Source organism: Engystomops pustulosus, chromosome 4 (genome assembly GCF_040894005.1).
Source record: "Engystomops pustulosus chromosome 4, aEngPut4.maternal, whole genome shotgun sequence".
NCBI classification, from domain to species: domain Eukaryota; kingdom Metazoa; phylum Chordata; class Amphibia; order Anura; family Leptodactylidae; genus Engystomops; species Engystomops pustulosus.
In genome coordinates this window covers 90,509,610-90,532,968 of record NC_092414.1, presented here as the reverse complement: position 1 = coordinate 90,532,968, position 23,359 = coordinate 90,509,610, and the positions used below count along the sequence as shown (strand labels likewise).

Here is a 23,359-nt window from a genome sequence, read left to right as displayed (position 1 = left end):
AGATCAATACTGTGACCTTCTTTGTAAGCGGAAACAGTGCACTCAAAGGAAAACTATAAGGCGATAAGACCTGAAAAGGAAGATCATCAATAGAGATCACAGAAGGCAAAGTAACACGTATTGAACCTGGTATATAGATGTTCTAAGATAGTTTGTGCTGCGCCACGGCGGACTGACAAATATAGTAAATAAATGCAAAGGGAAATACAAAGATACCTTTACTTTCAATGTGGCTCATTACATAATGGAGAATTTTACTCCCCTGCTCTATTATCAGATTGTTCATTCCGGTTTTGGAATTTTACTCAAGAATGGATGTATTAGGATATTAGTGTATTTGATGGTTTATATACGAGAGTTTTGAAAATGTTAAACATGATCTAAATAGCATCTTCCAAATAATAATGCATTTAATGCATGTTATATAGGGCATCACATCTTCTTCTCTCTCTGTTACAGTTCCCTCCCAGGTCACTCAGTTAAATTTGGTGAATCAAGGAAAATCATCCAGTCTGTATGCTGAATGGACCAAAGGTCGGGGAGATGTGGACGCATTCCAAGTTCTTCTAATACATGAAAACATTGTGATAAAGAATGAAAGTGTATCTAGTGAGGCCACGAAGTACCAGTTCCACTCGTTAAAGCCAGGAGGACTATACTCAGTGGTGGTGACAACTCTCAGTGGTGGCATTGCTTCTAGACAATCCCTGGCTGAAGGCAGGACAGGTGAGATGAAACACACATATAGTACAATATTAGTCAAAATAAGAATATAGACAATATTGCCATTACCAAGCTACAATCATTAGGTTCATTGATGTTGCCTGCTATGTCAATAATATAATAAACCAAAGAATGTAGTTAGTGCAGAAAAGTGGGTATCTGTCATAAAAGTGTTTCTCCCAAGTCTAAATTAAAACCAAAAGGGGATTCTTCACCGTAAACAGAGCAATGCTGAAGGTTTAGTTGAATTTCTTTTTACAGATTTTTACAGTGAGCAATGTTTATATTGCATTTCTGTCATACTCTTAGACTCCTTTTAAATATCATTTTCAAGCAGTCCCCGGGTTACATAGGTTTGCTCTTAAGTTGAATTTGTATATAAGGTCGGAACTGTATATTTTATAATTGTAACCCCAGCCAAAATTTTTTTTTCATTTTTAAAAATGTTGGATTGTCATCAGAACCAGAATTAACAATAAATCTTAATTGCAGACACCTCTGTTTATTGTAGCCTAGGGCTAAAGTAAAGTTAATGCCCAACATTCAGAAATCCGTTTGTAACTAGGAGTAGGTGACCATCTGTAAAGTGTTGGTCATACATTTAATCCCTAAAAGCTTGAAGCACATACATTAACCATCTATACCATTTTCCGTAGACACACGTTAAAAAGGCACATTTGTTGTTAGTCTTTCTATCACATGGAATACAGAATATGGACTGCCATTTAAGAACCTTAAGATTTTCCCTTTCAGTCCATTAGTATGATTGAAGGCTTCAATACTACATATAACAATATACTGTACAATTTCCATTTAGACAAACTAGTGAATTAGGATACACCAAAATCTTTTCCAAATGATGCTGGAAAGAGCAATTAAGAACAGACAAAGATACTTTAAGGAAACATATCCAAGAAAAATGACAAATTGTGCAGAAGATCTTTGGGGGGGGGGGGAAGGATACAGGTTAAGTGAAAAGGCTATGTACAGGAAATTAGAGTTAAGACAAGAATGAATGTTTAATTACACGAGATCAGCAAATTTGTAAGCTTGATACTCATGTGAACTTAATCAAGCGGCTTCCTTCCTCAAGTGATTGTGTCCTGTACTTAGGGAACACAGTAAAATACTTTCGAACAATGGCCTGTACTTCTGAACACATTATACTAAGAGAGAGATAACGTGCAGTCCTACCCGCAAGCAGTGTTATATAATGTTGCACAGGCAGCCAGCAGAGGGCAGGAGAGATTTGATTTCCATCATTCTCTACTAATCTATGGAGCCTTTATGTTTCTATATTTACTTTAATTTTACAGAAAAGAAAATAGCAGATGTAAAGAAGTCTTAGCAAATGACTTATAGTTACCCCAAAGTCCAGTGATATACAATTCACAAAACTAATACTATTAGTTCAAATATTGAACAGAAGCCACATAGAGAAGCTGACATCTATGTCCACAATACATAAAATGCATATAAAAACTTTCATGCCATGATATAAGGGAAAGATACAGGATCTGTTGCTCCTTACTTATCTGCTTTAGTAAGCAATTTTATTCCTTATGCAATAATTATTCTGAAGCATCTTTTTTCATAAATCACCTTATTGACAATTCATTCACAAAATAGGAATAACAGAGGAATGATATGACACAGCGGTAAAAGATGCTCCAGAGCAGTGGTGCCCAACCTTTTTGTATCTGGGGTCCAGTTGCACCTAAAGTCCCAGGGACCATGTCAGGTAACCCCCTTACTATGGTCCCTGGGCAAAAAAACTGGTTGCCCAGCAAATACCCCATATCTAGTCCCAACCCATATAATGTGCCATTTCCAGCTCCCCCACTCTACAATGCCCCATTTCCTGCAGCTGCCCCCTTTTTCGGTTGTCTGCCTTTAGAAGAAGGGGGCAACAGAAAAGGGTACACTAAAATAACTCTTTCTCTTTAGCCCCCACAGACCTATAATGTCCCCTTGTCTTTGGCCTTCTCACTATTAAGGAAAAAATATACATACTCTACATACTCAATTATAAGTCAAGGCACCTAATTTTACCACAAAAAACTTGAGAAAACTTATTGACTCGAGCATAAGCCTAGGGTGGGAAATATCCACAGCAGAGCCCCCTTTAATGAAATGTCCACAGCAGAGCCCCTCCCATCATTAATGAAATATCTACAACAGAGCCTCCCTCACTAATGAAATGTCCATAGCAGAGGCTCCTTTAATGAAATGCCCACAGTAGTGCCCCCCTTTAATAAAATATCCACAGCAAAGCCCCCTTTAATGAAATGTCTAGAGCAGAGCCCCCCTTTAATAAAATATCCACAGCAGAGTCCCCCTCGCCAATAAAATATCCACAGCAGCCCCCTCCTCGCTAATGAAATGTACACCATTGCCTTGCTAATTAAATGTTCCCAGCAGAGCTTCCCCCCCATTAATGAAACATTGAGAGCTTAAAGAAACTAAAATCTATCCGTACCTCCAGCTTCTCCACGTGGCTCCGTCTTCTTCTCTTTCTGGCATTAAGGGTAAAGATACATCTATTTGCCCTGCCCACACACACACAATATGACATCACATGACCATGGCACACCACGTCATAGTGTATGTGTGCCAGCAGGGCTCATAGACGTACCCCTACCCTTATTGCCAGAAAGAGAAGAAGACGGAGCCATAGGGAGAAGAAACTGGAGATTTTTTTCAGTTTAGATTCTTTGCCTGTGGCCCGGGACCGGGTGTTTCACATCACAGTTAGCGTAGTTATTTTATAGAAAATATCTACATTTCAGAGGAGAGATGACAGGTCCTGTTTATGGTATTTTGAATACAGATATTGAAAGCACAGTATTTTAAATAAATGTTATCAGTTATTTCCCTTTTATTACCCAAAGCTAAAACTGTAAATGTTTTATGTATTTTTATATCACAGTGCCTTCCAGTGTAGGTGGAATTACAGTCAATAACAATGGTCAGAGTGACTACCTACGCATATCATGGCTACAGGCTGTTGGAGATGTAGACACATATGTAGTAACATTATCCCATAACGGTAATATCCTTCCACCACTTACTCTTTCCAAATCCATCCATGAGTGTTCCTTCAGTGGCTTAACATCCGGACGACTATACAATGTGACTGTAACAACACGGAGTGGAAAGTTTGAGAACTATTCATTTAGTCAGGAGTGGACAGGTATAATCTATTTATTTGGTTTTTTTATGTTTTTTTTTCTATTACATTGGTATCTTACCAGTATGAACCATTGTTTCTGTATTTTCCAGTTCCCTCTGCTGTTCAGGGACTAACAGTGAGCAATGCAGGAAGAAGTGACTATCTTAAAGTGTCTTGGCTTCATTCTCTTGGAGACTTTGATCAATATAAAGTGATTATTAAGGACAACAATAATTTTATAAACACAACAGTAGTCAACAAGTTGCAAAATGAATGTGTATTTTCCAACTTAGTGCCAGGCCGACTGTACAGTATAACTGTAAGCACTGAAAGTGGAAAATATGAGACCAGCGCCATGACCAGCGGCAGAACTTGTAAGTACCATAATGATTATGTCTGTTTGTTCATTCTGTGTTTATATTCTATGACCTAAATAGGACTGTTTTATATTAGTCCCAGAGGCTGTAAAGAAGTTGACACTTGCCAGAAGAGGCAGTGAAGAGCTCCATGTAACATGGTCCAGAGCTGATGGAGATGTTGATCGCTATGAGATTCAGCTCCTGTACAATGACATGAGCGTTCTGCCACTTATTACATTGAGTAACACTGCATCGGAATACCACTTCACCTCTCTCACTCCTGGCCGCCTTTACAAGATAGTTGTCTTAACCTTTAGTGGTGATGCACAAAGATCAACATTTGTGGAGGGGTTAACAGGTAGGAAACTACTATACTTACTTAGGGTTACTAAGTTAGATTTATATAGTATGTATTAAACAGAAGATAGGGATGGAAGTTGGAAGAGTCATCCCAAAAAAGAAATATTTCCAGTAATCAGTCAATATTCCCTTAGAAAGCTGCAGTAACAAGTGGAAACAATTCACACCATAGAAATGCATTAGTGTTCACATACTGCATGGTGGCACTGAGTCCACCAAAGGAGAAGCTGCTTGTTCCTTTTGGTAAAAGAATCTTCCTATGAGAAATTCACATGTCTTAAAGGGGTTGGTCACTTCATGTTTTTTGCAATGTGTGTCTAAATGTGGGGGCAGCATATTAGGAAATCTACCAATCTACATCTATCAATAGTTCTGTGTCACTTTCTTTACATGTGAATAGAAGACTCCTGTCTTTTACCTCATCAGCCAGATGCAAGGTCATGTGATCTGTAAGTTTCCTAAAACAATTGCCAGTTAGAGATCACATGACCTTCCATCTTCAGTCATTTTATCGACAGAAATGTCTGACAGATAAGGTAAAAGTCAAGAGGCTTCACTTTACATATCTAGAAAGCAGTACAGAAGTATTAATAGATGCATATTGGTAAGTTACCTAATATCCTGCCCCCCACACTTACACGCACATTACAAAAAACATGATGTAAAGTGTCCAACCCCTTCAAAGGAACCAAGATGAAGGTTTGAAAACCAAGCACACTTATATACAGGTGTGTACCCCCTTTAACACGAGCTCTCTTCTTTTTAGCTGCTTCTGCCCTTGTTTTTACGGAAAAAAAAATACTTTATGTAATGAATTTATTCAAATTAGCTTGAGGGGCTTCAGGCTCATCTATGGAGTCGGGAGTCCCTCGGGCTCATTTGCATAATAGTTCAAGCCTTTCTTTTAGAAAAAAAAGGACATAGGAAACTAAAATAACAGTGGATCCCGTCAGAGGGGGAAAGTCTGCATTTAAGTGTGCTTGGTTTACAATCCTTGAATCTGATGGTAGAGGTCCCTTAAAGTGACCATCAACCCAGAAAACCAAATTTGGACTATGCAGTGATTCAATATTATTCATAGAACTTTATATGATTTATGGATAATCATTTTTATGAAAGTTGATGATAAAAGTTTCCAAAATATAATTTAACATTTATCTTTATTAGTTCCCAGCGCTGCCAAGAATATCTACATTTCTCCAAATGTAATGACTAACAGTCTGATTGTGAAATGGACATCTGGCGGAGGAGATGTAGATTCATACATGGTGGCAATCTTCCGTCAGATCAACCAGATAGAAGCTCAGACTATTTCCAAAAACATCTATGAACACTACGAACATACTTTCAACAACCTGATTCCGGGGGAGCAGTACAAAATCGTAGTGCAGACAAACAGTGGAAGTTTAAGCAAAAACATGACATCTTTCGGAAGAACAAGTAAGACTTTACTTCTAGAGAGTCTTAAATATTCTAGTAGTATGGTACTGTATATTTGAATATACTTATACTATTATGTTTGATTATTTTCTAGTGCCGTCAATGGTTCCCAAGTTGTGGGCAGATAATGAATACAACAGTCATTTACTGGTGGTCAACTGGCAAAGTGCCCAAGGAATTGCTGACAGATATGACCTTCTCCTTCTAACTAACCAAGGAGCACTGATAACTAATAAGTCTGTGTCAGCAACTGCAAAATCACACAAGTTTGAAGAGCTAGTTCCAGGAAAGAAATATAAGATCCAAGTGTTTACAGTCAGCAGTGGACTATTCAGCAAAGTCGCACAAACTGAAGGGCAAACAGGTAACCCAAATGGCATCGAAGCACAAGCTTCTTATTAATGGTCATGGCACTACAAAATCTTGGCAATCATGAATAAAAATTGTAATATCTTTGGTTTTGCTTATGAGTAATTATGTATTTTTTTTTTATTTTGTTTTTTTAATTTGCAAGTTTTCACCTGTTACTGGCCATCTATTAGAGCCACAGTTACAGGGGGAAATGACCTTTACTCCAGCTTTCCTGGGTCTGGTCAGACCTAGCAGCTCTGAAAAACCCCTGCAGACACAGCAGTCATGTGTCTATAGTGGGGGTGGCAGTATCAGTTCTTGCCTTCACTGCATAGTGCTACTTCAGTTCATTTTAATATCACTTCTGCCTTAACCTGAGGTGAAGTTGTCAGCTTCTGACAGTGAGACCTAATTAGCATGTTGGGTACTGAAACTACCTAGTCACTATGGGGGAGATTAAATATGACTTCTCCGCCAGTTTTCTTTAGACGTGGCTGCTGATGTCTAGAGTCAGCGGGCGGTCCTAAACGAGTGAAGAAGTTATTTCACTTAGTTGGAATTTTTCACTTAGTAGGCTTAGTTGGAATTCCCAAATAATGAGTGTTATTATTTATGGATCTTTACTGTCAGCGGGATGGAACCAGGATGTCTGCTTCTGACAATTGGGTACTCAAACTACTCAGACACTATGGGGGAGATTCAGTATGACTCCTCTGCCAGTTTTCTGGTGGAAAAGGCACGTGAATCTCACCCTCTCCCCCAATTTTTGTCTTTTTCTGATCTGGTCTACAGGTCAGGTCAGCAATATCAGTTTATGCTGATATAAAACGACTGCAGGACTGCCGGTGCTGGAGGGGGGGCGGATTGGATTTTAAGACTGGCGTTCTAAACAACAGTCTTAATTAATCTCTTCTGTGAGATCAGTTGTCTGGGCTGAAACATACAGACTGGTACCGCATATCAGACAATAGAGAGTTTCAAAATAATTTTAACTACCCAAGAATCAGTGGAGATAATAAGCTGATTACCCTAACTTTTAATATTATTCATTTTAATATAATATTAATATAATATTCAAGTGAGAAAATCCACCCACAGGGGAATCCCTTAATCATCTTTAATAAAACAACCGCAGAACTGATTTAGCTGTAAGGGAACTGCGTCACTGCCACATTTAGGAAAAGAGAGGCCCCCAGGGATCTGCCACAGCTCCCTTAGGATCAGGTTCTTTGTCAACATAATTAATACTAATGGAAAATGCTAATCTTAAATAGTAAAGCAACAAAAGTGCTAAAATAATTTGTAGACTAAATTTAACATTTTACTTTTTTTGTTTTAGTCCCAGCAGCAGTGACGGGTTTGAAAATCACAGGGAACAGCACAGACAGCCTGTCATTCACATGGACAAGTGCAGAAGGAGAGTTGGATTCCTATGACATCTTCCTCTACAATCCAGACAACACTCTGCATGACCGTAAGCCTGGAGTGCAGAGTCTCAAGCAGAGCTCATTTCAGGGATTGCTGCCAGGTCGCCTTTATAAAATAGTTATTGTAACTCACAGCGGATCACTGACAAATGAGTCCTCAATCCATGGGAGAACAGGTAATGATGAAATAAAGCACACTGCTGATACAACACCATTTTATTGTCCCCTGCATTATAGTAATTATAGGAAAGCTATTGAAGAAAAATATAACATAAAAGATCAGTATTTCACATCTCATGTAATAGATTGAAGGCTGTGTCAATTGACTTAAAAACTCATTTTTATGCTTGAATACATTCAGCGCATGCAGAATAAGCCAAGTAATCTATGACAATTATAATAGGCTAGGTGAGGCAATAAAATGGATAAGCTGTGAGTCTTACAGCAACGAGTCAATGGGAGTTTGAAATGTATTGGGCATTAAAACAAAGAAATGTTGTATTATAAGAATTCAGGTTTATGAATCACTTACTTTCACGCTGGCATCTAAATTGTGCCTCTTTCTATTATTTGATTTTACAAGCAGGTTATATTTTCGGGTATAAACAAGGTAATAGTGAAGTCAATGAAATACTTATTTTGTGGGGCCTTGACAAAGACTCATTATCTTGTACATGGACAATTTTGTTGGATATGAAATTTCAATTTTGCTTTTCGTGTGTTTCTGTACAGTTCCAGCCCCAGTGACCAATCTGCAAGCCTCAAATCGAAATACATCCAACAGTTTGTGGTTTATGTTTACCCCGGCTCTGGGAGATGTGGATTTGTATGAACTGACCCTCTACAACCCTAACGGGACACAGAAGGAACGTTTACAAGCTAATGCCCTTAAAGAACATAATTTCCAAAATTTGGTTCCTGGACGTCTGTATAAGCTGTTGATAGTGACCCACAGTGGTGACCTGAGCAATAAAGTGACTGCAGAGGCCAGAACAGGTATTATTGGATACTGCCCTTATCAATCCTATGTTGAGGTCAGGATTAAATGCAAGCTTTGAACCATCTAAGGGGTTTCCCGGCTCTTGATGTTAAAGATGTTGCGAGGAGGCATGAGGTTTGTTGAATTGCAACACGAACAAACCCTATCTCTCAAAAAAGACAAGGGAATGCTTATTCTGGGTGCATGGGTGTGAGACAGCTCTAACAATTGCACGAGCTGGCAAATCAGTTTTTGTATACGCTGTGTTCAGGTAACCCAACATTGCCCAAGATGACATAGCCAGTACTAAAAGAGGAGGCAAGTTCCCTGTTTTTAAAGGATTATCTTCTAACGCTATATATTTTCTTTTTATACTATAGCTCCACAGCCACCAAATTCTGTGTCCTTTACTGATGTGAAGAATACTTCTATGTCTATAACTTGGCTGGGACCCCCAGAGTGGACTGACTATGATGACTTTGAGCTGCAATGGACACCTACAGACCCTCTAGTAGTATTTAATCCTTACAGCATTGGCAAGTCTAATGGAAGAATTATCACTGGCCTCCGACCTGGGCGTCTGTACAAATTCAGCGTGAGGAGTGTTAGTGGCAATGTAAAGAAGACTCTGAGCTTGCCCATTACAGGGACAGTAAGAACAAGTAAGCTTTTTCAATGGTTTATGATGGGTTTTAGACTTTTTTTTGCCAAATATTTTAAAATCTACAGTGCAAAAGTTAGACTGCTCCATCAGTTTATTTGTCATTAAAGTGCATGTTTTGTTGAATAAGAAATGGAATTGTACAAGATAAATCATCAGTCAAAACTTTAATATTTCTTTACAGAGCCTGATAAGATACAACATCTTCATTGTCGACCTCAGAACTCTACTGCCATTTCTTGTTCGTGGACACCTCCAGATTCTGACTTTGATGGATACACCATTGAATACAAAAAGAACGGATCTGATGTTGTTGAGTACTCCAAAAGAATTGAAAAACACAAAGCAGCACTTACAATCATGCATCTCGAACCGCATAAGAGATATGTTGTGTCTGTCAAAGTACATTCAGCTGATATGATAAGCCAGGTGGTAGAAGAGAGCACCATAACCATGATAGATCGTAAGTATTGGAGCCACAAGAACAAGGATTGAAGGATATTATATCACAAAAACATAAAAATAATCTCAAAAAAGTAGATTTGTAAATATGTAGACTACATCACATTGGGCTTGCCAATGGACTGTAGCTTAGTCACGTTTTGCTTTTTGTAAAGTAAGATTTATGCCAAATTAAATGTCCAAGGCAAAACAATACAAATTACAACCCCCTAATACACAGAGCAATAAAGAGAACAGTATAGAGTAGTATAAAAAAAATACATATTATCCATATATTTAAAGAAATACATATGTACTAAAAGTACTGGACAGGAATGGAGATAGCAATATCTGTGTTGCAATATGTGTTGCAATATCTTAATATCTTAAATGTGTCTTTTTAAGTGATTCATGAATAGAGTTGTTAGATACACATTTTGTGAAATGTGGTGTATAGTCGTTAATGGACATCTACCACCAGGATGAAGGTTTGTAAATCATGCACACTGACATACTGGTATGTGCCCCCTCTGGCAGGATCTGCTCTTCTTTTAGTTATGTATGCCCTTGTTTTCACAAGAAAAGGCTTTAAAAATGTAAATGATCTTGAGGGGCTCTAGGCTCCATTAACACCTATGAAGTCTAGAGCTCCTCAGGCTCATTTGCATCATTTTAGAAGGCTTTTTTTAAAGCTGAAAGAAGAGCATATCCTGCCAGAGGGGGCACACACCAGTATGTCAGTGTGCTAGGTTTACAATCCTTCATCCTGGTGGTAGATGTCCTTTAAGGTGGTTATACATTTATTCTGGTAGCAGAAAATATTACACTTTGATAATTAATAAATAAGATCCTCACCATAAAATATATGTTGGATTTTGAGGCAAGTATGTATGTGGTGCAACATGTATATACCATACATCATAATTTCAGTTTTATTTATTTTTTATAAATATTGTGTATTTCAAGGTCCTCCACAACCACCTCTTCATGTCAGAGTGAACAGAAAAGATTCTTTCATTAGCAAGTCATCAATCCATTTCAGCTTTAATTGCAGCTGGTTCAGTGACACCAATGGAGCTGTCAAATACTTCACTGTGATTGTGTCAGAAGCAGATGGTAAGCCCATATTAAATCCAAATGTTTTGCTATTCTGTCTTCTCTAAACTGTTCATGGGTAGCCCAGCTCTATCACTTTGAGATAGCAAGACATTATTCAATCCAGCAAGTCTAGTTGATCAGGACATAATAATCATTTATCAAGTGCCATCAATCTCAATACCATTGTCAATAAATGTATGATTCTGGTTTATGACAAAATGCAGTAATATGGTTTAAGCTCTTCGGTTCAATAATTTATCATATATGAATGTAGAAGTTATCATTTTATAGGAAAGAGGTGAAAGGTCTACTCATAGTGCACATGTGCCTACCAGCATAATGCCTACTAGTGTGCCTACCAGCATAGTGCCTACCAGTGTGCCTATCCGCATAGTGCCCACCAGCATAGTCCCCACCAGCATGATGCTTCATAAACTCCTAGCCAAACATCGGGCTTAGAGAATGAGTAGTCAGACCCACAGTCACATATGTGGTCTGTGTTGCTTTGATACATTTAAAAAAAACAAAAACATGATAACATCTAAGCATTAAAAACAAGGAATAAAGGGGAAGATTTATCTTTTCACTTTCAAGTTTTCCATTTGTCTAGTTCCCTTCATGTCTTGCTTCTTGGTCTAATTTGTCTTAGATGGATTCTCCTTTTTCTAAATTGTACCTGTGCCTGTTAGTCTAACATCACTGACTGGTGTGGAGGAGGTTTTTTTTTTAATTTAAAAATAAAAATGTCTCTCCTAAAAAAAATAAAAGGAATTGCAATTAGCAGTTTTGTCCATTTGTCAAAGTTTGCACATTTCTTTCTTTCTTTTGTTGTTTCTAAATTTCTAAATGTTTGGCATTTTAAAGCCAAAATAGTTTTTTTTTTAATGCATTTTTACATTGCTGTCTAAAATCAACTTTTTAATTTTTTTTTACCTGAAGTTTATTTCAAGGTGGTGAAGTCAGTGCTAGTCCCAGTTAACGAATACATCTAACTTTAGTCTAAACAGCTGGATTTGTAAGATAAATACGACAGATCCACCGAAAAACAGTGCACCACAAGTTGTGGTGCAAATGTGGAAACATTGCACAGAAAGTGTGCAAATAAGTCTCTGCACAAAAATGTGCTACTTTTTGGTTCTAAAGTTTAGAAGAAAGGTAGTGATAAATCTCCCCCAACGTGTCTAGATGACAGGCCTAAGTAGTCCTCACAGGTATGTAGACTAAAATCTCCCCCAATTGCTTCAGAAAGAGATGTGTATAAAATAAGCCAGTTCATAATTTCACCTAAAATGTCTCCATTGCTCTCTGGTGGTAGTGATTTTCCTTGAGGAAATTCAAATGGTGTCTGAAATCCCAACTCATAGGTTCACATTTACTTAGGGACGTGCACCAGTTTTCTGTCGGACTTTGCACATTCTTTTTAGCACATATTGCTTGCACAGGTATTTAAGAAGTGTCTGTGCCACATTTGTGTCGCACACAACCCTTTTGTGGTGAAGCTGCACTATACCCGACACAGCACATATTAGGGGGCATTGTTGCTCAGTTGGACAGATTTCACATGTAAATCTAACATGCAACAAAATTGTGTTGCACAACTCATGTTAAAGGTGCACCAAAAAAAAGTGTAGCACTCTGTCAGAGGTGTGCAATAGGCACTAGATTCATGAAGAATGAGTGCCAGAAATCCTGAATCTGGCGCCCTCGGCACACAATACAGGCAAACTGCATTTAGTGCAGTTTGCACTGTTGTTATTAAACATACCCCATATTTCAAAGCTTGTTGAAGGGTCAAACATTTAATTACAAGGTATCTAGAATTGGCAGTAGAGATAATCATGTTCTACCTTCTAGAATTGACAGATTAAGTTTACTTTAAAGCATTTAAAACATTTGCATTTTGCCAGAGTAGATGGCTCATTGATAGTGTAGACGCGTTCATTTAAGATTAATATAGCTTTCTAAAATTATAAATATGTATTAATAACATAGTTACTTACTAGTGTGCTAAAATGTATTGTTATTGCATAAAGAATGCTAAATAATCCTAGCACTAAGTACTTGTAGGGAAATATAGTACTTGCATGTTTTAGTTTCTTTGTTTCACAACTGTTCCACCTGCATTAGGCATTGACAGCCTGAAGCCTGAACCAATGCATCCACTGCCAACATATACCGATTATAAACAGAACAGCTCGGTTAAGGTCTATCAGACGGACTACTTTCCAAGCAGATGTGCTGAAGCCAATGACTACAATATCCAAACTTTCCAAATCAAGCTTGGTGGTGAAATGGAAGATCTGGGAGGAAAATGTGATCTAAATCAGAATAGATTATGTGATGGTCCCTTGAAACCAAGGACGTCCTACAGGTTAGATGATACAAGTCTAAAATACATCTTCTTTGTTATATACTTATATGACTCCTTTTGACATATTGAAAGTGAATGTAATCAAAACTGCATATACAACCAATTCAAGTTTCATTTCTAAACCTGCTCTTGGAAAATGAAAAACCTGGTCCATGGTTGGTTGTTATGAAAGAAGCAACTTGTCTTTATGAGAAACAGTTTTGATAAAAAGGTCTCATAATTCTGTCTTTAAATTGGAGCTCCTGTACGTGATATATGAAACTTATATGTAAGCGATAGTCCTGACCATTAAAATGGACCATTCAGCAATTTATTATGCGCCTCCATTCTGCTGTGTTGTAAACCATCCTGCTTCTTCTTAGATATACGGCACAATAAATTCTACTAGCTCAAAGAAAACTTTGTCAAGGTCAAAATTCTTCCCGGAATATTTTTGATTCTGAAAACTAGAGCAAGTAAAACAGATAGCTGAATCTTTTTAGGGAAATATTCACTTGCACCACTTTTGCAGCAGATATTTTTGGGTCATATGAATGGAACTTTTAGACACCAAAACACTTTGATTCAGATGAAAAAACTGGATTTATGTCACAGAAATCTGTTGTATATGAATATACAGAGCATGTCCTTGGCTGAGAAAATGTAATTGCCTTAATGACAAAATGGCAAAATGACATTTGCATTAAAAGAAGCTGTCAGAGTTCAGCAGCTTCTATATAGCACAGGGAATAACTCATTTTTTGGCAAAGTAGGCAGTTGACAGATTTAGTTGTACTTTGCAGGCAAGTGGGTGTTACTGAAGTTGTTTTCAATGTGCTCAGGGACTTGAGACATACTCACCGGTTTTTCTTCTGTCTTCTTTCAAGGTTCCTGGCATATGCCACTGTTATTCCAGAATGGTTGACAATATGTCATTATTTAGACCTTTTAAATTAACACTTTACTTTTGAGAACTTATCTTAAAAGTATTGGATTCTGAAAGCTTTATGATATACACTATTGTATAGATAACCCATAATCTGTAATTCATAATACTTGATGGTCACAGCTCCTCCCCTTTCTCCCCCAGCAAACTCCTGTATCCATGACTTGCTGTAAATCATATTTTAAAGGGTCCTTTTGTATAACTGGATGTAATGTCCATTGAAGTGACTTTGCCACAATAATAATAAACAGGAATAGAGCTCTTTCTGGGGGCAAATATAATTCTAATACAACCCCTTTAACAAGAAAAAAAAGATAAACAATAGTAACGTACAAAAAGTAAAATGTAAAAATCAGAAATGAAAAAAATGAACACAGACCAATTAAGGGGATATGTTTCTCTCGCTGGTTTTTATTAGTGAAATAATACAGGTGACCTGCTGCCTTTGATATGGTCTCTTATCAGCTCTTTATCTTTTTTTGTAGGATTAGTATTAGAGCTTTCACACAGTTGTTTTCTGAAGATCTAAAAGAATTCTCAGATCCGTTATTTGCTGACACTTTTTTCTCCTTGCCAATCACAACAGAAGCAGGTGAGGACGTGTGTATGTGTCAATGTTAATTACTAAGAATATGAACGCCATAAGCAGGTATCAAGCTATACATGTACAGGAAAACGAAAATTGCTCAGAGAATTAGAGTATTTTATCACATGAGTGTACATTTTTATCACATTCTTAGTCATATGTCTTCTAATTCCATAAAGAAAATAACATGTTATTAATAAAGTAAAAGTTTCACAAATCAGAGGAAAAAAGTGAAATTTGTTATAATATGTAAAGCATTTCCAAAGATATCATCATTTATAGAAGAGCAGAACAGAACTCCAAAAATTGACCTGGAAATTCAGGCACCAGTGACGCTTCGTAATTTCAGAATTTTTTTGGTCTCTATGACTATTGGATTTAAAAAATGTTAGATTGTCATATGAACCACAATTCACAATAAATCTTAATTGCAGAACCTTTGATAACTGTTATACCTGTTTATTGTAGCCTAGGGCTAAAGTACAGTAAATTACCAAAATCCAGAGGTCCATTTGTAAATAGGGGTCATCTGTAAGTCGGGTGTTCTTTAGTAGGGGACTGCCTGTACTTTTCTTAAATTAAAGTTCCCGTTTGGAGTCACTGTAAAGATTAGGTTATGGCACTGACGTACAAATAGTTTCCTACCTTTTATAAGCCTGAGTGATCCAATAATACAGTACAAGCTGGAAAAGTTCCCATTGTTTTCTGACACCTGCTGCCCTATAATCTTCAATGGAAATTTTCACATTTATGTTATATTTATTTGAGATCTAAAGATGAGAAAGTTAACACCTTAAGGACAAATAAAGTTTGTGTGGAAAAAAAAATAGAAAAAACACCATATTTATAGCAAATCCTCTGCTTGTCGAATTAGAGGTCCGTACATTTTATTAACATTGTAAAGGAGACAATATGTTTCTTACTTTATAGATTCAATTAAAACTTTTTTTATATTAAGACAAAGCAACATTTGGCCTGTAATCCTATTTCCTACACACATTTCCTTCCACAAATTGGCTATAAAATATTATTTTTTTCTGATGGTAATTTCTTTGTCTGTATTACAAGGCTGGCGCAATAGAAGCAATTGGTTTAATTAGTAAGGAAATTATGGAAACATCTGTCTATTTGTGATAGTCAGTAAAATATATTTAATCATATTGTTATTACTACATGTATTTTAGAAATCAGTGACACGAATATTTCACTACTGAAAGTTGCTGTGCATTAATAAAATACATAACAGAAGTTTGACGTATTTGTTATCAAAAGTATAATTTGTCAGATTTCTGCTCACAAAGAGGTGAAATCAAAGGTGCATTGAACATTTGTGAATTGGCATGAATCAGAATATGCAATGAATACATTATATAATATATTGCATAATATACAGGACAATTGTGTTTAATAATCATTGCTCTGCTCTTATATGACTTGGCAGAGCCTCTAGTAGGAGTGATTGAAGGTGTCAGTGCCGGCTTATTCCTCATTGTTGTCCTGATTGGAGTCACAGCTTTACTGATTTGCCGCCAGAAATGCAGGAGAGTGTGAGTATTCATGCATCACTAGAAGACTTTGACAGTTATGTATTGTGTAACATTGTACTTTACAGCCTGTGTCTTTATAAACTAAGGAGAATTTGTTAATAAAGTATATTAGAAAAATGTTCACAACTGTCCCCTCCCTACAATATTAAGAATCATATGAAATGATGGTTACTCTTTAAGCCATATAATGTATTTTGAATATAATATATGACAATTGAGAAATTTTCCCATTGTCTAATGTTATGAAAAATATATGTCCTTTTTATTCTAGCTACGATCAGGGTCAGATCAGAGCACAAACGCAAAGAGACATGACCTCATCTGTACATGTAAACATGGCTCATAAAGGGTAAGAAGAACCATATGCCTTAACACACTTTTCACAATATTCAATGTCACAAATATTTACTCGTATTTCATTTCTTTGTAGGAATAAACGATCTTCTAGGTAAGTAGACACCTCCCATAAAAGAAGCTCAATACACTTTACTTCATTATTGGTGCCTTTTAGTTTATTATATATTTATTTCATTACATTGTAGCCCTATCAAATCCAGTCAATTTGAAGTTCATTTCAGCAAACTTCAAGCAGACTCAAACTACTTATTATCCCAAGAATATGAGGTGAGAAATTTCTGTTGACTATTTTTTTTTCGACATGTGCTTAAAAATATATACCATGTGCTCTAAAAAGATTCTAAATGCCTTCTGCCAGATTAAAGAATGTTTGTATTTTGACTGTTTCTAGACAATCCTTGTGATTTGTACGGAAAAAGGAAAATGCTTGTGGCCTAAGTTGGGATGCACTGAATGCCAAAAATGTGCCAACATGGCAAACTTTAGGTGCTAGTTTCCTACATGAACTAAGCCAACAAATAGGAGGTGTAAAGTTAGGCTAGTCAGTTTGAAACTAAGACAGCTTTACCATTCAGCATTAGACAGTATTTGTGAATGCAATTTAATATTAGTGCAATATTTTCCATTGACTATTTCTAATTGTCTCACCAAAAACATAACATATGGACATTTCATAGTTGCCTGAGATGTCTAGGTCCCATCTCTGGGACCCCAGTTATCGAATAAACTTTGACACATTGGGGCAGATTTACTTACCCGGTCCATTCGCGATCCAGCGGCGCGTTCTCTGCGTTGGATTCGGGTCCGGCTGGGATTTATTAAGGTAGTTCCGCCGCCGTCCACCAGGTGGCGCTGCTGCGCTGAAAAGCATCGGAACGCGCTGGAGTTCACCGAGCCGGGCTGAGTGACGGTAAGTGCAAGCTCCGCAACAGATTTTTTTGTTTTAAATGCGGCGGTTTTTCCGAATCCGTCGGGTTTTCGTTCGGCCACGCCCCCCAATTTCTGTCACGGCGCCGATGCACCACAATCCGATCGCGTGCGCCAAAATCCCAGGGCAATTCAGGGGAAATCGGCGCAAATCGGAAATATTCGGGTAACACGTCGGGAAACCGCGAATCGGGCCCTTAGTAAATGACCCCCATTAACTCCTGGTCTGCAAACTAGAGTAACCAGCTACGTGTCCTGTTATTCTTGTCAGTCTCTAAAAGCTTTAGACAAATCCCTTCTGACTCAAATCATGTAGTAAGAATAAAATCATGTAGTAAGAATAAATATATAGCCAGTGATGGATGACGAGCAATACTGTAGATAATTAAATCAATAACAAATTTATAGAAATATATTATATTACCAAAACTTAGCTACATAATACTGAAAATACATACCTACATTGGGCATTTTATTACATATGAAGCATGATTCTATTTTCCAACAGCGAATGTTTGCAAATAGGGTCATCTATTATTACTAGTGACAGAATAGAAGTTTCTAGTTCCCAATTCTTCAGTTTAGTATTTGTAGAGTCATATGTCAAGTTACCATTTTAAGAACTTCCAATTATAATCAATTGATGATCCTTCCTCTAGAGGACATGTCCTGTTGAATCGATGGCCCTACAAAGCTACTCAATGTATCAGTCTCTTCAAGAGAAGCTAAAGCTTTTTCATTACTTTTATTCTTCAGGATCTTAAAGATGTTGGGCGAAACCAAGCATTTGACATAGCACTGCTACCAGAGAACCGAGGGAAAAATCGATACAATAATATACTACCATGTGAGTATTTTTTGTCACTTTAACATACTACAGTGCAGGTAACCAAAAATGAAAAATAACCTTTATTATATTGTCATCACCATTATAGGACAGAACTAATTGTTACTTTTAACCCAGTGTCATTTTCCTCAACCTGTGAAAAAATGCATTCGACCAAGAGTGGTTGGGAATAAAATTTTAAAAAATCCAATCATAAATGCATTAAATTGGGGATATGTATGCCTCAAGCATTTCTACCTATTTAGATGAATGAGTCAGAAATGTTTATAACACATTTGCTGCATGGGAAGATTCCCTAAATATAATTTTATTATAACGTTATGTTGTGCACCTTTAACTTTGAAGCTCCATATCTCACCATCCACTACAGTTTTGAATGTGAAACTACTATAATTTTAAAGAAAATTATGTTGACATCTCATACATATATTTGATTTGCAACTTAGTTATGCAGATACTTACCTTCTAATTCCTTTTTTAGTGTTTTGCTCCTAAAAATCTAAATGTTAAATTTTATTAGTATTTTGTAAATCATCCTTTGCCTTTCAACACTGCCTGAATCTTCCTAGGAATGCTCTAGATTCAAACATGGCTCATCTGCATTCTGATCCTAAACCTCTTCTAAATAAACCCAGTGATGGTGCATACTGGCTGGCTCACTTGGTTATGAACACAGCTTTTTTTTCTTCAACTCTACTCCAAAGTGTTCAATTGGTTGAAACTCTCGAGGCCAATCCAGCAACTCTACTTCATTGTCTTCACCAATCTTCACATATGCTGTGATTCATGATCCTGCTGGTACACAATGGGGAAGATTTATCAAGCTGTCTGAAAGTCAGAATATTTCTAGTTGCCCATGGAAACCAATCACAGATCCCCTTTAAAATATTCATGAGCACGGGTAAAATGAAAGCTGAGTTGTGTTTGGTTGCCATGGGGAACTAGAAATATTCTGACTTTCAGACAGCTTAATAAATCTGCCCCAATGTCTGCCTTTTAATACCATTAATATTTGAACATATGAGTAACTCATTTTGTAGTTTACTCAAATATAGCTTGGTATTGAGACCAACATTAATCCTGGTCAATGTCTATGACTGTGAAATAATCTCATGTCATCAGGTTTTTCCATCAATTTCGAGAGTTCCTACTCTTTGCTAATGAGAGCCAACACTTCTTATGACAATATGAAAGTCAAGGATTCTTCACCTTTTTTTTCGGCCTACCATTCCAGACTTCGTGATCTCACTATAATGAAGCATAGTACCCACCTCCACTGCATCGTGGCAGTCAAGCCAGTATTGCTAGACCTTGCAATGAGCTGATTCCAATGTTTGTCTGGATGTCCATTTTGGAATTGATGGACAGACTTCAATACCAAACCAATATAATAATTTTGTACTCTTCCAACTGTCTTGTCACCTCACATGATGCAATATTTTTTTCCTGAGAGACAAGTATCGATGGGCTCAATGATACTCTTTACTTGCTAAAAGTATTCGAACCAGTGAAGTTTTATTTTAGAATGAACTTTATAGCACACTCAGCTATTAGGAAACATAAGAACAGGTTATAAGTTGTGATATACAAGAAGAAAAAGGTTGTTCCACCACCAGGAGCAAAGTAGGAAGAATGTAGTTACATGACAAGAATCTGCATTTCTAAACATTTGTTAAATAGTTGCAAGTCAAATTTATACAGATAGTGTAGTTTACTATAGTGGATGGTGAGATATGGATCCTGAAAGTCAGAATAATGCAGAGCCTTTCACATGGTTTTATAATCTCTCAGTTGGTCATGGTAGTGCCATACTCCCAAATTAGGTTGTGTCAGATTTCACAGAAATAGTTACGATGCAGCATGTTTTCTGCCTCTCTTTAGATGATTTCTCACGGGTAAAACTCTCCAATGTGGATGATGATCCATGCTCAGACTACATAAATGCCAGTTATACACCGGTAAGTAATTTGTTTTTGTGTATTGTTGAACATTTTGCAGTAACTGTGCAATTTATTTTACTGAATATCAGATTCAATTTCCCACATCAATACAATATTTCCGTACTGAAGAAGTATCGAGTGTCTATACTAGTCATAAGAGGTATTTTCAGTGTATACAGCCACAAAATCTAATTTGTCCTATTTATGGGAAAAGGAATGTATTGTACATTGAGAACATCTTTTCTTATTACCGTATTTTCCGGACTATAAGGCGCACATAAAAGCCTTGGATTTCCTTGGAAATCCAAAGTGCGCCTTATAGTCCGGTGCACCCTATGTATGGCGCAGGGCAGCGGACCATACTTACATAGGTCCCCGCTACCGGAGACCGGAGACAGCAGATCTCCAGCGGGAACTGCAGACCACGCGGCACGAACAACATCTGCCGCGTGGTCTGCAGTTCCCGCTGGAGATCTGCTGTCTCCTGTAGCGGGGACCTATGTAAGTATGGTCCGCTGCCATCCTCCACCTCCCCCTCACCTTCCCCGCTCACCTTCCCTGCGTCGCCGCGTCTCGTCGGGTCTCGTCTTCGGGTCGCGTTGCGTCTCTTCTCGTCGGGTCTCCGCCCCCGGACCTCCGCCACGCCCCCGGACCCTGCGCCTTATAGACCGATGCGCCTTATATATGGAATTATTACATATATAAGGCGCATCGGACGGATGCGCCTTATATTCCGGTGTGCCTAATGGCCCGGAAAATACGGTAAGTGAAGCTGCTACTTTAAGTAAAACCACTGAAACCACTAGTATTATAGTCACATTAATAATATATATAAGACTATAATATGCAGTTCTAGAACTTTTCGCCACTGAATAGGATAGATATGACTTGAATATGATGCCTGCATAGGACAAGACAGTTGGCGATAAGACTATAGTGCAAATTGTAATCCATATGTACTAACCCAATATGATTGTCCATTAACATCCAGTGATTTGATGCATGACATTATAAAAGGCTGTTAATGACCATTGATTAAAGATTTAGCATACATACATTAACCACCATCTTTATCACACATTATAGCCATATAGATTGTACTAATATATTTGTAATAACCCAATTACTCTGCTAAAGTATTTTATTTATTACATTATTATTATCATCAATAAGAGACACTTAAACAGAATTATGATAATAGCAAAAAGATAAGTCGAAATTATGGTAATATGAGATTAAACCTTTTTTTGTATCAGAAGCATGTGTTTATGTGATATATCAATTACCAGTGAACAGTTGCATTTAATTATTATTTTTTTCCATCCTAACCCTTAACATTGTAGGGCAACAATTTCCGTAGAGAATACATTGCAACACAAGGGCCACTTCCTGGCACCAAAGATGACTTCTGGAAAATGGTGTGGGAGCAAAATGTTCACAACATTGTGATGGTGACTCAATGTATGGAAAAAGGACGGGTAAGAGGAAGATAAAATAATCTTAATTCTGTGAAATGTATGGATTGTAAATAACGTAATGATAAAGGAATTCTAACACTGAATTTCACTTTTACAAAGCTGCTCCATTGCTTTGCAGAGGTGAACATGCACATTGTAGGCATTCCTTTACATTGGTGATCAGCAGGCTCCTTCTATTATAAAGCTTAATTTTATCTTTATTTAAATAAGGCAGAAGTGTTTTTGGGGTTTCCACATCCACTGCTGGACATCTACCATAACCTCTGCCTACTCCAGTGCTGCTCCGAATAGATGACATCACCAATCCCTTGGGACTTCATGCGCATGCGCTCTAGGCTCTCCATGACACTGCCATCTGATGGATGATGTCATCTACTAGGGGCAGCTCCAGAGGAGACAGAAGGTGTGGTAGAAGAAGAGGGCTTGTAGCCAGAGCTTAGAGGGGCACAAGTAACTCTCCTAAAAGCACTTCTAACTAATTTACATCTCAATACAATTACGTTTTATACTGGAAGGAGCCTGCTGATCACCAATGTAAAGGTATGCCTGTAATGTGCATGTTCACCTCTACAAAGTTCAGGTGGGGTTTTATACAGGTGAAATTTGCTGGTAGATTCCCATTAAAGACTGTAAAATTAAAGACTGCTAGTAATGTAACATAAGTCATGTTAAAAGATAAAACAGGGCCTAGTCCATTCTATGTAAGACAATTCATTCATGAAAACAATAAGAGCTGCTTGAAAGCCATGGAATTGTGTAATGGAATATGTATTTATGCCCTGATAAGTATGTAAGGCAAAGACAGCAAGAAGTGTGACCATTTTGCAGCAAAAATGTGTAATTTTTCATTCAACATACTGTAGGTTAAAGATAAATAATGTTACTCCTCTGCTATCAATTGTCTTTTCATTACACATGGTGTTATTAGAATTTCAATTTCAATTGCATCCATCATCTATTTTCTCTCTTGTCTCTTGCTAAAATACATGAAATACGTTATGGTAAAGAGAGTAATTCATCATTCCCTTGGGAAGAAATAAATGAGAAAAATAACTTGGTTGAGCTACGTTTTTTCAACCAATACAATGTTTCACCACTGTGAAATTTAAGGGTGATCTTTGATCAGCATTAGTGGCCACATCTAATTCAGGCTTTACCAGGTATTGTCAGGCAACAATGGCAACAAAGAAAGTTGTTAATTGTGAGTGTTAGGCCTCTTTATAACGAATGTTATAACAATTATCCACTCTCTATAGCAAGACATGGTGCCCGATTGTTCGTACGGGAAAAGATAGGGCATGCTCTATCTTTTTCCTGTGGATGATATGATGCAAATTGTGCAACTGGACATTGGTCCCTCACACGTTCAT

General features: G+C 37.3%; 1 protein-coding gene across 2 annotated transcripts in view; it reads left to right on the top strand.

Annotated features, from left to right (window-relative positions):
- PTPRB (protein tyrosine phosphatase receptor type B) overlaps nucleotides 1-23,359 on the top strand; it is a 103,946-nt gene that overhangs the window by 62,893 nt on the left and 17,694 nt on the right. For both annotated transcript variants that reach the window (XM_072146712.1, XM_072146713.1), the window contains 20 exons: nucleotides 460-726; nucleotides 3,653-3,916; nucleotides 4,006-4,269; nucleotides 4,349-4,612; nucleotides 5,782-6,054; nucleotides 6,149-6,418; nucleotides 7,745-8,008; nucleotides 8,565-8,828; nucleotides 9,192-9,473; nucleotides 9,657-9,935; nucleotides 10,880-11,029; nucleotides 13,139-13,382; nucleotides 14,793-14,899; nucleotides 16,335-16,440; nucleotides 16,712-16,789; nucleotides 16,871-16,888; nucleotides 16,983-17,064; nucleotides 18,481-18,571; nucleotides 20,453-20,529; nucleotides 21,855-21,989. In XM_072146712.1, the coding sequence (XP_072002813.1) occupies nucleotides 460-726; nucleotides 3,653-3,916; nucleotides 4,006-4,269; nucleotides 4,349-4,612; nucleotides 5,782-6,054; nucleotides 6,149-6,418; nucleotides 7,745-8,008; nucleotides 8,565-8,828; nucleotides 9,192-9,473; nucleotides 9,657-9,935; nucleotides 10,880-11,029; nucleotides 13,139-13,382; nucleotides 14,793-14,899; nucleotides 16,335-16,440; nucleotides 16,712-16,789; nucleotides 16,871-16,888; nucleotides 16,983-17,064; nucleotides 18,481-18,571; nucleotides 20,453-20,529; nucleotides 21,855-21,989 (3,779 nt within the window). The remainder of the gene's footprint in view (nucleotides 1-459; nucleotides 727-3,652; nucleotides 3,917-4,005; nucleotides 4,270-4,348; nucleotides 4,613-5,781; nucleotides 6,055-6,148; nucleotides 6,419-7,744; nucleotides 8,009-8,564; nucleotides 8,829-9,191; nucleotides 9,474-9,656; nucleotides 9,936-10,879; nucleotides 11,030-13,138; nucleotides 13,383-14,792; nucleotides 14,900-16,334; nucleotides 16,441-16,711; nucleotides 16,790-16,870; nucleotides 16,889-16,982; nucleotides 17,065-18,480; nucleotides 18,572-20,452; nucleotides 20,530-21,854; nucleotides 21,990-23,359) is intronic.